The sequence below is a fragment of the Neodiprion fabricii genome, chromosome 7 (genome assembly GCF_021155785.1).
Source record: "Neodiprion fabricii isolate iyNeoFabr1 chromosome 7, iyNeoFabr1.1, whole genome shotgun sequence".
NCBI lineage: Eukaryota > Metazoa > Arthropoda > Insecta > Hymenoptera > Diprionidae > Neodiprion > Neodiprion fabricii.
In genome coordinates this window covers 14,905,749-14,919,871 of record NC_060245.1, presented here as the reverse complement: position 1 = coordinate 14,919,871, position 14,123 = coordinate 14,905,749, and the positions used below count along the sequence as shown (strand labels likewise).

The 14,123-nt window shown below is 37.6% G+C and overlaps 1 protein-coding gene across 1 annotated transcript; it reads right to left on the bottom strand.

Moving 5' to 3' along the window:
* Window positions 1-39: 39 nt before the first annotated feature.
* On the bottom strand, window positions 40-6,119 carry LOC124186321 (lariat debranching enzyme). Its single transcript, XM_046577933.1, has 5 exons — window positions 5,779-6,119; window positions 4,811-5,102; window positions 4,619-4,719; window positions 1,550-2,379; window positions 40-1,205 (listed from the first exon to the last, which is right to left on the bottom strand). Exons 1-5 carry the CDS (start codon window positions 5,973-5,975, stop codon window positions 1,120-1,122), a joined length of 1,506 nt encoding a protein of 501 aa, XP_046433889.1. The 5' UTR covers window positions 5,976-6,119; the 3' UTR covers window positions 40-1,119.
* Window positions 6,120-14,123: the final 8,004 nt, after the last annotated feature.

Here is a 14,123-nt window from a genome sequence, read left to right as displayed (position 1 = left end):
GAAATGCAGAAGCCTTTGAACTGGACTCTATGTATAGTGATTTTTTGAAAATCAAATTTTATTTGCTTCATATAATTTTTCAAATTACTTTTTTCTTGCATCACAAACTCAATGTACGTATTATGTTTCGCAAGAATATACTGTAGAGTTAAGCGGTTAACTGGTATTGAATTTTCTGAGCAAGAGTTGAAAATAGTGATTTTTGCACCATTCCAATACTTTTTTCCCACTAAACGAAGAGTAAAAAAAACCAGCAAAGGGGGTGCCGGGTGATTAACAAGAAGGGTGAATATATTAGGTGTATATCAGTTTTGGCCGTGAAGTAATTGGTTTTTCAGTGGCAAAGTACAAATTTTCACAAATTGGTGACAAGGAGGTCCGATTCGAATTGAAATGGTGCTTCTGGTTAAATCCGTAAAATTTAGGTTCGAGATGGCTAACTTCAAATGTCTTTCACACCTCAAATATGTGTCGCGCAATGTGTTACCTAATAGACGTTCTTTCTCAGGCTTACAATTAGAGTAGACATAATTGAAATCGGATTGTTGGAAAGTTAAATGGTGATAACAAACTTGATCGACTTGTTTTTTGTTTTTCGATCTTGAGACCCTCGCTTCTACTTCGCTGCTCGTTCAGATACGAATAGGTATTACGTGCTCAGTCCCTCGTCGCACTTATAACTTATTCTTCATCCCTCTTATCTAGAATCCTCTTCATTCCGTTAGACTCAACAATCTCTTGCACATCCTGTAGATACCTGACTATCTCCTCTCATTCCCAGAACTCTGATCATGCACTCTGCTATCTGTACTGTCTCACTCTTCATTCTCCACATCCCAAGTCACTTCATCTTTATCACTCGATTTCACATCTTCCTTCGAAACTATATATCTTCACCTTTCAAACCAATCAATAAATATCAAACTTATATTCTAATAGTACCACGCATTTTTTCAACCCTACTGCTCGACTTTCGGGTTGCTCTTAAACGCAAAAGCAAAGTTGAACCCAGTCGCACTCTACTTCTTACCGCTCGGGAATAAACAACCCTTAAGTCGTTACATAGATCAAATTGAATTTATAGAAATATTCAAATTATAAGTTGTAGGTGTGCAGTATTTACAAAGTTGAAGAATATATAGAGTAATTTCGTCTTTTAAATTTTTTACAATTAGGTTCCATTTGCACGGGTGAGTCATCCCCATCTGTAAAAAAAAAAAAAAATGATGAATAGGGTTCAGGTTTCGACAACTCTTAAATATGAGGAATTAGCAAAATTATTTAAATTAGAAGACTGCTAACTCCAAAACCGTGCATGAAAAAATTCATGTCTGTAGATAACTATCGTATAAATAAATTATTCGAGGATCAAAGGGAATTACGATTTTTGTTTGATTTAGGATTTTTTAAATACACTGTACATTATGGAGTTTTGGTGTGCTTTAAATTGTAGGATCTTGAAGCTAACCAGATAATAGGTGAATTAGTACAGGGATATTTGACAGTAATCAGTCAAGTAATTTGATTAAAAATGTCTATGATAACCAACCCGTATTGGAAATTTGTAATTCATTTCCTGTGGTGATGTTTACAGCAGCACTCTCGTCTTGTTCGCTAGGCAAGTCCAAATTTTTCGATGGCGATGGAACTGTAAATGAGGCCTCAAATTCAATCATTCTTTCCGTATCATTGTCTTCACCGAGGGAAAATTTTTCGGGGTCTTCTTCTATAGATGTAGAAGACATATCTCTAGATTCGTGTCTCATATTTGATATATCAGTACTTGACTCATCATCAGATTTTGATTCTGTACGGCCTGCATCTACCATTTGTAATAAAACTACTGGATCATCTATCCCCAACAGGTTACAGAACTCTGTTGTTTGGGGGTTTATTTGAAGTTTAACTGACTTTTTAGTCCATGTATCAGGGGATTCTGGTCTATAAGGTGGTACCGTGCATTTAAAATTATCGGGAACTTCCAAATCGTGATTAAATTTCTTCAAAATATTTTCCTTTTCTTCATTGGATGGTGTATAAATCCATCTACCATTTCCAGCAGGACCTGGCATGTAATGTAGCCCATGTCTAACACTCAATAAGTGATTGGTAAGAAATAATATTGTCAGCCATTCCAAATCATATGAAATTTTCAATGGTAAGCTATCGTTGTGATCAATTTCTAAAACCTGAAGGAACTTTCGTTTCGGCAAACACTTGTCGAGTGCCAGAAATTTCGTAATTCTTTTGCCATTTTCTTCGGGAACGATTGCAGCAAATTTGCAATGTAGATGAGCAGCAAACCAAAAAGACGGATAATGGTGCTGTAGCAAGTCCATGAACGGTTGACTTCCTAGTGCATCGTTTGCAATATCTTCTCTGTAAAAAAAAAAAAATTGCATTTTTCATTACAACAGTACTACTATTTCGTGATTATGGAGATTACATGCATTCATTGAGCACTGTTACCATAACAAGTTTGATTGGAAATCAATGTTTTCAGTATCTAAGAGAAAAACGTGTCACTTTTTGACCTGATGATTATTCCGCTTCACATCAGCACAGATCACTTTAAATATGACCTTGCAAATTGACCTTGACATTTGGTGTCAAATCAAGTACGATTTTTATTAATTCAGAAAGTTCTTTTCATTAAGCGGAAACATTAGCACACTTCAAGCGACTTATACAAGAGCTATAATTACCAGTATCAGTGAATAACATGCTGAACCCATTTATGATACCCCAGATGAAAGTGCAAAATATTGATATTATAAAAGGCACTAATCATTACTTTAGTTTGAAAATCTCAAAAATGATTAAGTTAGTCTCAGTATTATACATTTTTGAAAAATTAAAGGCTTTTGCTTCAGATGGTGGCACCTATTCATACTGAATGAAGCTATGCCGAGATACTTCTGAAGTGGCATATTGAACAAAGCTTATAATTGCTGTATTTCACTATTACTACTGCCTGGTGCCATACCATTAGTACCTGATCAAAGATCGCACAGGTTAGTAACAGTGGTGTTAAGTGACAAAATTAGCAATTACAATTACGCGAACTGTTTGTGGTAATGCATAACTATCTCCACAGAATGTAGAAAGCACACTGCGCGGATACTATTCTACTTCAAAATGATATGAGGATATTCTTGAGATTACCCGACTGTCTTCTACTTGTGTATCAAGCATGTCTTTCGTGAGAAATTTTGTAATGTAATGTTTCGATGTATCCGTTACTCGTCAATGCATTATTGATAACCAATTGCACAGCATCCTAGCCCAGGAGCCTATATCATTTTAAGGTCAGATGTTATTCACTTTGATATTCATAGAATTAGTTATTTGGACCGAGTAAGAAATGTATATGATATTGCTGACGCTGTCCGTTAAGGCTATGTTGCCCAACGTTATAATAAACATGTAGGTGTAGGCAATAAGTTTGTTATATTTTATTCATTTCGCAACTTTTCTAGTATAGATTTTTTTTTTAACAATTATTAATGATAAAACACTTCTTAGAAATGGCAAGAGGGACTGTACCCTTCTTACAAACAATAAACAATGTAAGTTTAGAGAGGCATGTTGTTCGCGCGTGCAAGTGGGTTAATCCGTTTCTTACACTCTTCCAAAAGTGGGAGTCGTAAGCACCTTGAGCCATTGATTGAAACGACATGTATTGGTTTTCTCATGTATACAGTAATAGATGATAATATTTTCAGATATGTTAAAATTATTTAACTTACTCTTACAATGCAAACTCTACGCGCGTATACTGAAGCGAAAGAGCAGCACGGGGTACTCATGATTTCCGCTCTTGGACAAGTGTAAGAAATGAATTGCCTCACTAGACTGCAATACTAAAATTTTTTTTTTGATAATCAACTTTTATAATTTTATGAATATGAATTTTTAACTAAGCAATATACCTCTCTATAATTACGTAGTACATTACTTGTAAAAACGGCTTGGTCCCTCTTGACAGGCATAAGAAGTGTTTTATCACTCATAATTGATCAAAAAAACTAAATACCAAACAAGTTTCAAGATGAATGAAATATGTCACGCATTTCATTTTCAAATGTAAGGGTTGCCCCACACTCTAGGCATATAAAATGATTTTCCATATTAGAAGGGCATATCTGATAAGAAACCTGGGGCTCTGAGTGAATAAGATTTAGCACAAAATCGGCCGACAGAGTTGGAACCATCCCCCAAATAGATGGGTTATTCATTCGAAATACGATTATTGAATCAACATAGTACAGAGAGTTCTATATAAGGTCTTAGGATTGTACAAGAACGGTCTAGGAATTATTCTGATGCAATCAGAAGTGGTCAATTAAGGTTTTAAGAAATGAGGTGCATGGCCAACTAAAACATGTGATGCTGTTAAAAAAACAAGTCTCAAGGTAGCGGTTCCACATTTAACTTCAATTAGCCATACAACAAAATTGTGGAAAAAGTTCCGAAGCATTGACGGGAGGTAATTTTTTTCAAAGTAAAATAAATTCTACAATCGCAGTATTCTTATAGTTATTTATGTTTCAAGTTGGATATTTTTAGTAAGCGTGGAATCCCTCATTAATATAAACACCTGCAATATTTTTCTTACCTAAAATATGGCTTATTTCTTAGCAATACCGCTTCATTGCCATATTTTGTTATTCCACTAGGCCAATCATGGGATAAAAATATATCGATGTGGCTGCTAATCTAAGGAAAAAAAAAGTCAGTTTAAATCTTGCTCACACTGAGGAGAATCAGTAATTCGGGAAAAATTGTAATTCAATTGCATGAAGATCACCTGTTTAATCCTAAATATTTCTAGGTTCCGGGTATGATAAACACTTCTTAAGGTTTTGTCTGTGTACGGAGGTTTTTCATAATGACCCTGCATCCAATTGTGGCTTTTGTAGATTCCTGAAATTCCGGCTATTCTTATTCCTGCTACATTTATTACACCTGCGTATCCCAGGTAATAAATGTTAGTGGCGACCCAACCACCATAAGGTAATTCTTGTAGGTAATTCGAAGCCTCGTGATTACCACCTATAAATATCGTTAGTATTGGAGCAATTTTTTCCCCAGAATAATATCTGCAACAGAATATTTAGACACAAAATAACACCAATCGGTAGTTATAGGACTTATAATCGAGCAAAAATGTGGCTGGCTGTTCTCATTGATTATTAACTTAAAGCCTCTGAGCCAGTTGAAATCATATAGTTTTCTTAATATTTCATTCGAATAGACTGTTTTCTACAGCTGAGTTATTTGCAAGATTATCATTAGTATGTATTTCTTCCAACTTTTCACTACCTGAAAAATAATACAAATTTGAGCAGGACCAAAATTTGCTTAAAATTTTATTTGCATCATTATCCATATATCACGAAACCAAAGTTGATAACATTGATGTGACAAAACATTAAAAAAGGATCACTATTTTCCAACTGTAGAGTGGACTTGGAAAATAGTTTTCAAACAATCAATTAATTTTAACTAAATTAAAACTAATTTCATCCATTAGAACTTGAGCATGATAACGAATCTGGATTCTACTTAGAATGTAAACCTAAATTCGCTTCACCATGCAATTATTACTCAGTCAGAAACAAGGGAAAGACTAAATATGAGATTTTTGGGATTGTAGGTATTGAATCGAAAGGTTGTATGAAATGATTGTCTTACCACCTTCATGAATTGATTGTCTTGCACTTGCGATGAAAAAAAATACTAGTTATGTTAGATATATCGTTACTATATACATACTTGTAAAACGTACACATATCTTTGTACTTGTCTGGCACGGCCATGCAATGCAGATCGTTTAAATTTCTCGTTGATTGAAAATCTCCACAACAAATCAATAAATCTATTTTTTTACCATCAATTTTTTCCAACTGTAGAATTGTATCATATATGATTTCCAATTCTCCATGAGCACACCCTTCTACAGCAATCCTCATTATAACGATTGATAGTAAAAAATGAATGCACGGAGTCGTAGGACAACATGAATGTTTCCATACTTGAAAATTGGCCAAGGAGCAAACAGGGCACTGAGGAATTGGCGTTGAGTACAGATCAGTGTTGCCAGATTGTTCATACGTCGTACCCCTAGAGTGATTTCGTTTATCCCTAAAAATACCCTAAATTCCGGCACAACAATTGTAATTGAGGTGGGGGAAATCTAGACCACCCGATTGGATCACGGCACTTTGGATCGATATTCCCACGATTTTAAAAGGTTTAATTTTCTGTTGATTTTACGGTGATTTTGACAAATATAGTGGGAATAGTTTTAAAAGTATACAGAACAATTTTAATAGTATATCAAATGAAAATTTAAGTTGGTGTCGATTAGACCCATAAATTCAAACCAATACATTTAACTTAAGGTAAAACTCAGGGCGTTGACTGAGGACATATAAAGACTGATAGCCCTATGGGACTTTGCGTAATGGAAAATTTACGCGATAAATCATGGACTTATAAAGGCCGTCTTCGAAAATTGACTGACAGTACTGTCAGCAATCTTTTATCTCTTTTGCACTGCCGAGTTCATGGACAGCTCTGTCTCGGTCCTAGGGAATTTTTAGTACTGGCAGTCAATTTACGAACACGGCCAAAGATAGACTGATAGCGTTTTCCACTGGTTGCACTGAGTGCGCACTGTAGTGCGATTCTGTAACTCGTTATGAGAATAACGATTCGGAACGCTATCGTAACGATAACGAATTTCGCCGCGTGTAACATCCGACCGGAACGTCCGTATGTTTTATCGACTATTATTACTGCATGTTACTTTTATCAACTAACCAAACTCGAAGTACGAGAATCTTGTAACCATAAGAAATTAAAACAACTGTCTAACTATTTGGAATATCCCTAGATGGAAATAACTATGAAATTCACTAGCCAAGGCTTAAAAACCATGTTACGAGATCTTCGTACTACAGAGAACTATAATACTAGTATGCGTTATTATATATCACTATCATATTAACACTATAATTAACTAACACAACTATACCTAATTATTATATAGCACTCGACAATGCCATTTGTGCATTCGGAGCTGAGAGCTATACTATAAGCAACATACGCTTTACTATATAGCCTGGAGTATAGAAGACTGTAAAACCATAGATAAATGCATAACCAATATAATGTAAAGATAGCACTGTTGCAATAACCCATAAAACCAGAGACTGCAAAACCATCAAACCGTGAATGCTAATTACCCAGCATGAACTATACCTTCTTCCGCAACGCCGTATTGTAGGCAACACGCGCAACGTTTTGAAGGCAATGCAGATCTCCAATGTGGAGCCATACAGAGCCTTACCTAGAGAATACATTAGGAAACTTACCGACGAAACGAAAACGTTCTAGAAGCTTCCAAGCCGATTTATATCAATATAAGAATTAACAATTACAGAAGGGAATCATATACAAAAGGCACACATGTAAACCTGCTCCAAAGCTATGAATCATCAAATTACTAAATACTCTAAATCTGTTAAGATAGTTATAACACAAACAACTAAGGATATTCGCAGCAGCGCGATTCTAATAATGTTAAACAAATAACAAACTATGTTCATAAACAATTGCTATTGTACTCCAGGTTAACAACGACAGTAGTCGACTATAATACATATGCAATTCTATATAGATATAACTATAAAACTAACAAACGACAGGTAACCAAAATGAAATATGGGCTTTGTAACGAGCAAGATAGCAAAAACATTAAGAGGTAGACAGGAAGAAGTTAAGTGGCTGAGGGGTGCCAGAAAGGGGGCTGGCGCCACAACGAAAAGCTCACGCAGTTCGGAGAACTACGGAACAAAGTCCACGCACCTACACCACCGCACCAAGCAGCGATATACCATACGTAAAAACCTACGATATAGTAATAGCCAATGGACTAAGATAACAGGCGTGCATGCGCGAGGATGTCGTGCCCTAATTAGTTCCTAGAAAAAGAGGGGAGGTGCGCAAAGGTGACCAAAAAACTAGAGAGGGGGATCGTTCTGCGCAACGATCGACCCCTATAAAAACGGCGACCGATCACTCGATCGTCCTCTTGTTTTCTACCTCCAGATTCGTCATCTAGTTCCGGTACAGTCTCGCGGTAAAATCCTTTAGCCTTTTGCATTAAAACTTTCATACAACGTTACTCTGCCCAAAAGTTTAGCGAGCTTCAAACTCCATTTTGTCATACTAAGTTTAAGATCTTACACTGTGTAACTTTGCGTTTGTGACTTTTAAATATCAAAACTTATAAAATAAACCAAACTTAGTCAAAATATCCAAATATATTAAAGTCAGTTATTCCGCTAAAACCTCTCACCAATCTACAAGTCATCGCATCCAGAATACTCTCAAAAAGGTAAGCCAAATTAAATCTTTTATCCAACAATTTCTCCCTCTTCGGTTCGTTCGACTGGAGCGACAGAATGCCCGTTGTCCGGTGTATTTCAATACTTAATCGGTAATTGGTGACCCAAACTACTGATGTGAGTCTGGCTGTAGCTGCGTGTGAATGTTTCCGGTGTCTAACATCTGGAGATTTCCACTAGGTACCGTTCCGACGTCACATATTAAAATTTTCTGGATTAGGGGAAGCGTGAGTTTTAAAATTTTTGGAGTTTATTCCTTAAGAAACTATTTGAGTTATAAGGCCTGGTACGGAAATTTCAAGTGTAACGTTCGGAAGCTTGACGCGTTAAGTAGAAAGAGACAAATATATATGTATCTGTAAGATTGAACGTGCAAAAGAATGAGATGGGATATATTACAAAGCGTATCCTATATTCGGGGTCTCCTCTTTGTGCGGTGCTTCGTAGTCTCACTGTATAGTTCACTACCTCTGGGCTGAGAGTTGAATGTGTGCGTATGTTTGTACGTGTGTTGTGTGCCTGCGCATTACGAAGTTCTGCCGCAACTTGTACGTTGCTGCTGAGTACAGGGTATGCATGCTTAGTACATCCTAGATTATCGCCTGGTAGGCGAAATATATCTGCATTTGTTCGGATTAGGTTATAGACATTCTCTTTCTCCTTGGCATTTAAGTGTTCTAATCTCAATAAGGATTCCAAAGGCTCGACCCTGGCTTTGACTAGGTTGTGGGAATTTTGAACCATAAATAATCGTTTTATTTTCGGGATATTTATTTTATTAGATCGGTTTGTGTTTTGCGTAGAGATATTCCGTGGGATTGCGCATGTTATCTTCCTTGTATACTCGTCTTCGGCTGTTTTCGTATAGGATTTAAATTCGGATTCGCGTAGACTTCTTTATTTCTTGTCTTCTTTTATATTTATTTGTCTCTCGGTTTTTATTGCATCGATCTATTTCTTCTTTAAATATCGAGGTGTGTTCATTTATTACAGCCTTGTTTGCGTTGTCAGTAATATAAGGTCCCATTAGTTTGATTTTATTTAATTCACTCGTTGTGGGTTTATTGGATTCCCTCAGGTTTACTATAGAATTATCCTTTCTTATGGATTCGTCGGAATATTTATTCTTATTTTTCTCGGATTCGTCGGAGTTACTTTTACACTTATTGTTCGTAGTTTTATTTTCGTACTTCGCGGATTCATTGGATTCACTTGGTATTATCGTAGTTTCATTATTATTTTTCACGGATTTATTGGAATATTTCGTAGATTTATTATCGTTTTTCACAGTTTCATTGGATTCGCTTAAATTAATCACATTTTCGTCATTATTCTTCATGGATTTATAGGAATATTTCGTAGATTTATTATCGTTTCTCGCAGATTCATTGGATTCACTTGGATTGATCGCAGATTCATCGTCATTTTTCATGGATTTATTAGAATTTTTCGTAGATTTATCATCATTTTTCACAGATTCATTGGATTCATTTGGATTTATCGCATTTTCGTCGTCATTTTTCATGCATTCGTCAGGATATATTTGATATTTTGTGGGTATATTCTTATAATTAACGGTTTCTTTTGCATTTTCACTCTTGATTTTAAAATTTTGGGTATCTGATCTTAAGGAGTCCTCTGTTTCACTTATTTCTTCCAGGATTTGCGGTGGAATCCTCAGTCTTACTTCCGAATCTGACGTATTAATTGCATAAGGTACGCTTTATCATCTCGGTTTGTCACTAACGCGTTCCCTATGTAGACGTTGTCACCTGCGTCTATCAGAGGTACGTACCCTTCGGTTAACTCAGTTTTTTCGAGATTGATACGGATGCCAAGCCGTGTCCTCGATGGAATTACGATAACATCTTCCGGATTTTCGACCTTTTCCTTTCCTTTAAGAGGTTCGGAAATTTCCGCCGTTAAATCGGATTTTGTATAAGCGAGACACCCGTTAGATTCTACATCCAGGAGTGGTAAAACCTCGTTGCCTAGTTCGGTCTCCGCGAGTTTGTCGCAGTTGCCAGTCTGCGCTCTATACGGAATGGTTTTTTCCTGCTGGTTTAGGAATGGGATTTGTACGTTACCGAATTCTAACGTTCCCTTATCGAAATTTATCTGAGCTCGATTTTCATTGAAGAACTGGGATCCTATTATTCCGTCCTGTGGGATTGGTAAATTTTCCGGAACTATATGGAATTGAGCTTCGCTTCCTATTACGTTTATGGGAACTTCTCCCATAGTTTCTACGCACGCGGGGACTATTCCGCTAAGATTAAATTTCTTTTGTTCGTTTATTTCGATTTCTGACCTTACACAGTTATTTTTTTTAATGTTCAGGTCGGAGCCTGTATCCAACATGAAAGTACTCGGATTTTGTAACTCGCTCGCTTCTAATTTGATCGTAGGGATTGTACTCTCTGGATTTATGATCGTATTGATTGATTTGTCATCGGAATTTTGAGACGGATCTATAATTATTTGTTCCATATCGCTTGTAGCCAACGTCACTAGTTTTCTATCGGTACGCCCTGTATAATAGATAAGGTGCGGTTGGATATTTTGAGAGCCTCCGAGGTCGCACCGTCGTTCGGCAGGCTCTCCCCGTTTCTCGAAAATGAGACTCGATTTTCTCGCGGTATTTGATTTGATCTATCATTTCGCTGTTTAATTGGACATTCGCTGATTGAGTGACCGTAATTTCTGCAATATCGACAGTGTTCGCGTGGTTGTTCTGTCTGGTATTCGTCAGGTCGGTTCGAATTGTAGGGCTGATAATTTGTTTGCGGGGTATAACGCGTTTGTCTAAATATTTGATTATCGTCGTACTGATTTGGACGCTGGTTTCCCTGTCTGAAATTTGGTTGTGACCTCTGCGGGCTAGGGTCCCTTGAATAAGTTCTTTCACGGTACGAGTTATTGCTGGGATAAATGTTTCCGCGGTATTGATTGTTCTCTTGATAGTGATTTTCGCGATATTGATTATTTCTAGGATAACCTTGTTGATTAGGGGAGTTCGACCTTCGATTACTGTAATTGTCTTGGTTACTAAAATCCGGAAGTCCCTGTTGCCGATTGGGACGATTTTCTCTTGAATCGTAACCGGGTTGCGGTTGGTAGTTTATTTGACGATTTTGATGTTTCAGAATTTGATTTCTCGAGTTAGTATTATTTTGAAGTTGGTAGGTGTTCGAGTTACGTCGGGGATCCGAATAAGCATCCCTCGAATTATAATTATTCCGATAGTCTGCTCGATTACCTTGGATGACATAAGTTTGATTCCGAGGTTTACGGTGGTCGTAATAGCTTTTATCCGAATTGTATGTGCAATCGTATTTATCGTGGTCGTTTGCTCCACATACAACGCAATTATATGGTTGAAACATCGCGTAATTTATTGTAGCGTCCTGAATTGTGCTAGGTTGATCTCCTCGTCTAAGTTGGATTTTAATTTTCTCCTGTTTTTCTATTTTCATAGCCGCGTCGACCAGTTCTTTCAGAGTACCGGGTATTGTGGGGATTTTACCGTCGATTTCAGGTCTTAGTCCGCGCAGAAAAGCGGCTTTGTCGTCCGCTTCGGTATTTCGCGTAAAAATTTCGAAATCGTCCGTACGTTGTTCTTGCAAGAATGCCTGTCTTATGTTTTCCATCGCTTCGCGTACCCTTGAGGCGTACGTCACGACGTCTTCATTCTGTCTTTGGAAAATTTTCCCTAGTTCACCCTGAGACAGATTAACGGATTTCGCTGGTCCATAAAGCTCATTTATTCGCGCGGTTAATTCGTCTATGGTGTCGAACCGTTCGTTCTCGATCACACGTCGAGCTACTCCCTTGATTTTATTACGTATTATTCGCGTGAGGCTTAATTCAACTTGAGGCGGGACCATTTCGCGTGCATCCTTGCATCCCTGCACAAAACTTCTAACCTGGGACGGATTGCCGTCAAATACCGGGACTGCCTCTAAGGCATCCTTAATTGAGATATAATGATAAGTCGGTGCGGGTAAGGCGGTTGCGCCTGTACTTGCAACGGGTTCGCTCACCATTTTAAATTCCTGAGGAATCTTAATATGTGTTTGGGATTGGTTTTCCGAATCAGGCGTTTGAATAAGTATTTGAGTGGGTTTTTCTGTTTTTCTCGAGTTTTCCGGAGAATTTTTATTCGTTGGATTAGAGTTTTGGCTGGAGATTTGCGACTGTTCAGGAGTTAGACCTGAGGTTCCCGACGCGTTCGTCTCCACTAAGTTTTCTAATTGTCCTTCGAATAATTGGGTGCCCTGCGTACTAACTTGCGATCTGAGTCGTCGGTCTGAAGGCGGACTATGTACTACGGCTGTGCGTTTTTTATCGGTAGGAGGGTCTTCCTTTCCCATTTAATGTTGGGATTGCACAACCTTTTGTTAATAAGGTTTATTTTAAATTTTAGATCCCGTGTCGGAGAAAAAGGAGGTAGGAATCGTTGGAAGTTTGAACGGGAGGTATTTAGAAAAAATTTTCGCCTTTTTCCTAATCTTTGCGTCTTCTTCGCTAATCGTTCTGGGTCGCGTTGGGGGCTCGAACAGCTTATTTATTTCTTTTATTCGTTCTTCTGTATCTCCCTCGTAATAGCAAATATCTTCAGAAGTTCGGATGGTGTGGTTAGAATTCTGTGGTTTATTGAAATAAGGCTCCTTCACAGAGTCCGGGATTTCGTGCGGATCGCTTAATATAATCGGCTGAGTATATTGTTCCCAAAGCTTCGCTACGGTTCCGCGTTTTCCTCCGTTTATTTCGTTCGATTTTGGGAGCATTCGTTATGAGAACAAAGGGTATTTGTCAGAGATTTCGATGAAAGGTTGGAATCTTGGTTCGACAGGGTATTTCGATGAAAACGAGGGATCTCGGTGATACAAGGTCCCAGTAGCTGCGATATTGAAGAAATATTTGAATGGGAAATTTCCAGAGCGGATGGAAAAATTCTTGATTGACTCATTGATTTTTAGGATTTTGGCGAGTTAACGGGTTTTAAAATTCGAGTTTGTTTAGTCATTTTATTAAACCGAGCGAGATTAGGGTGATTTTCGGTTCGTGTCGCTAGCGCGCAAAAATTTCGCCGTCCGTCGGTCGCTACTCGCGTCACAAAAAGTTTTTCGCGATTATAACGTTTGGTTTCCCGGCCGATGCACCAGAAAATTTTGATATGTGACGTCGGAACGGTACCTAGTGGAAATCTCCAGATGTTAGACACCGGAAACATTCACACGCAGCTACAGCCAGACTCACATCAGTAGTTTGGGTCACCAATTACCGATTAAGTATTGAAATACACCGGACAACGGGCATTCTGTCGCTCCAGTCGAACGAACCGAAGAGGGAGAAATTGTTGGATAAAAGATTTAATTTGGCTTACCTTTTTGAGAGTATTCTGGATGCGATGACTTGTAGATTGGTGAGAGGTTTTAGCGGAATAACTGACTTTAATATATTTGGATATTTTGACTAAGTTTGGTTTATTTTATAAGTTTTGATATTTAAAAGTCACAAACGCAAAGTTACACAGTGTAAGATCTTAAACTTAGTATGACAAAATGGAGTTTGAAGCTCGCTAAACTTTTGGGCAGAGTAACGTTGTATGAAAGTTTTAATGCAAAAGGCTAAAGGATTTTACCGCGAGACTGTACCGGAACTAGATGACGAATCTGGAGGTAGAAAACAAGAGGACGATCG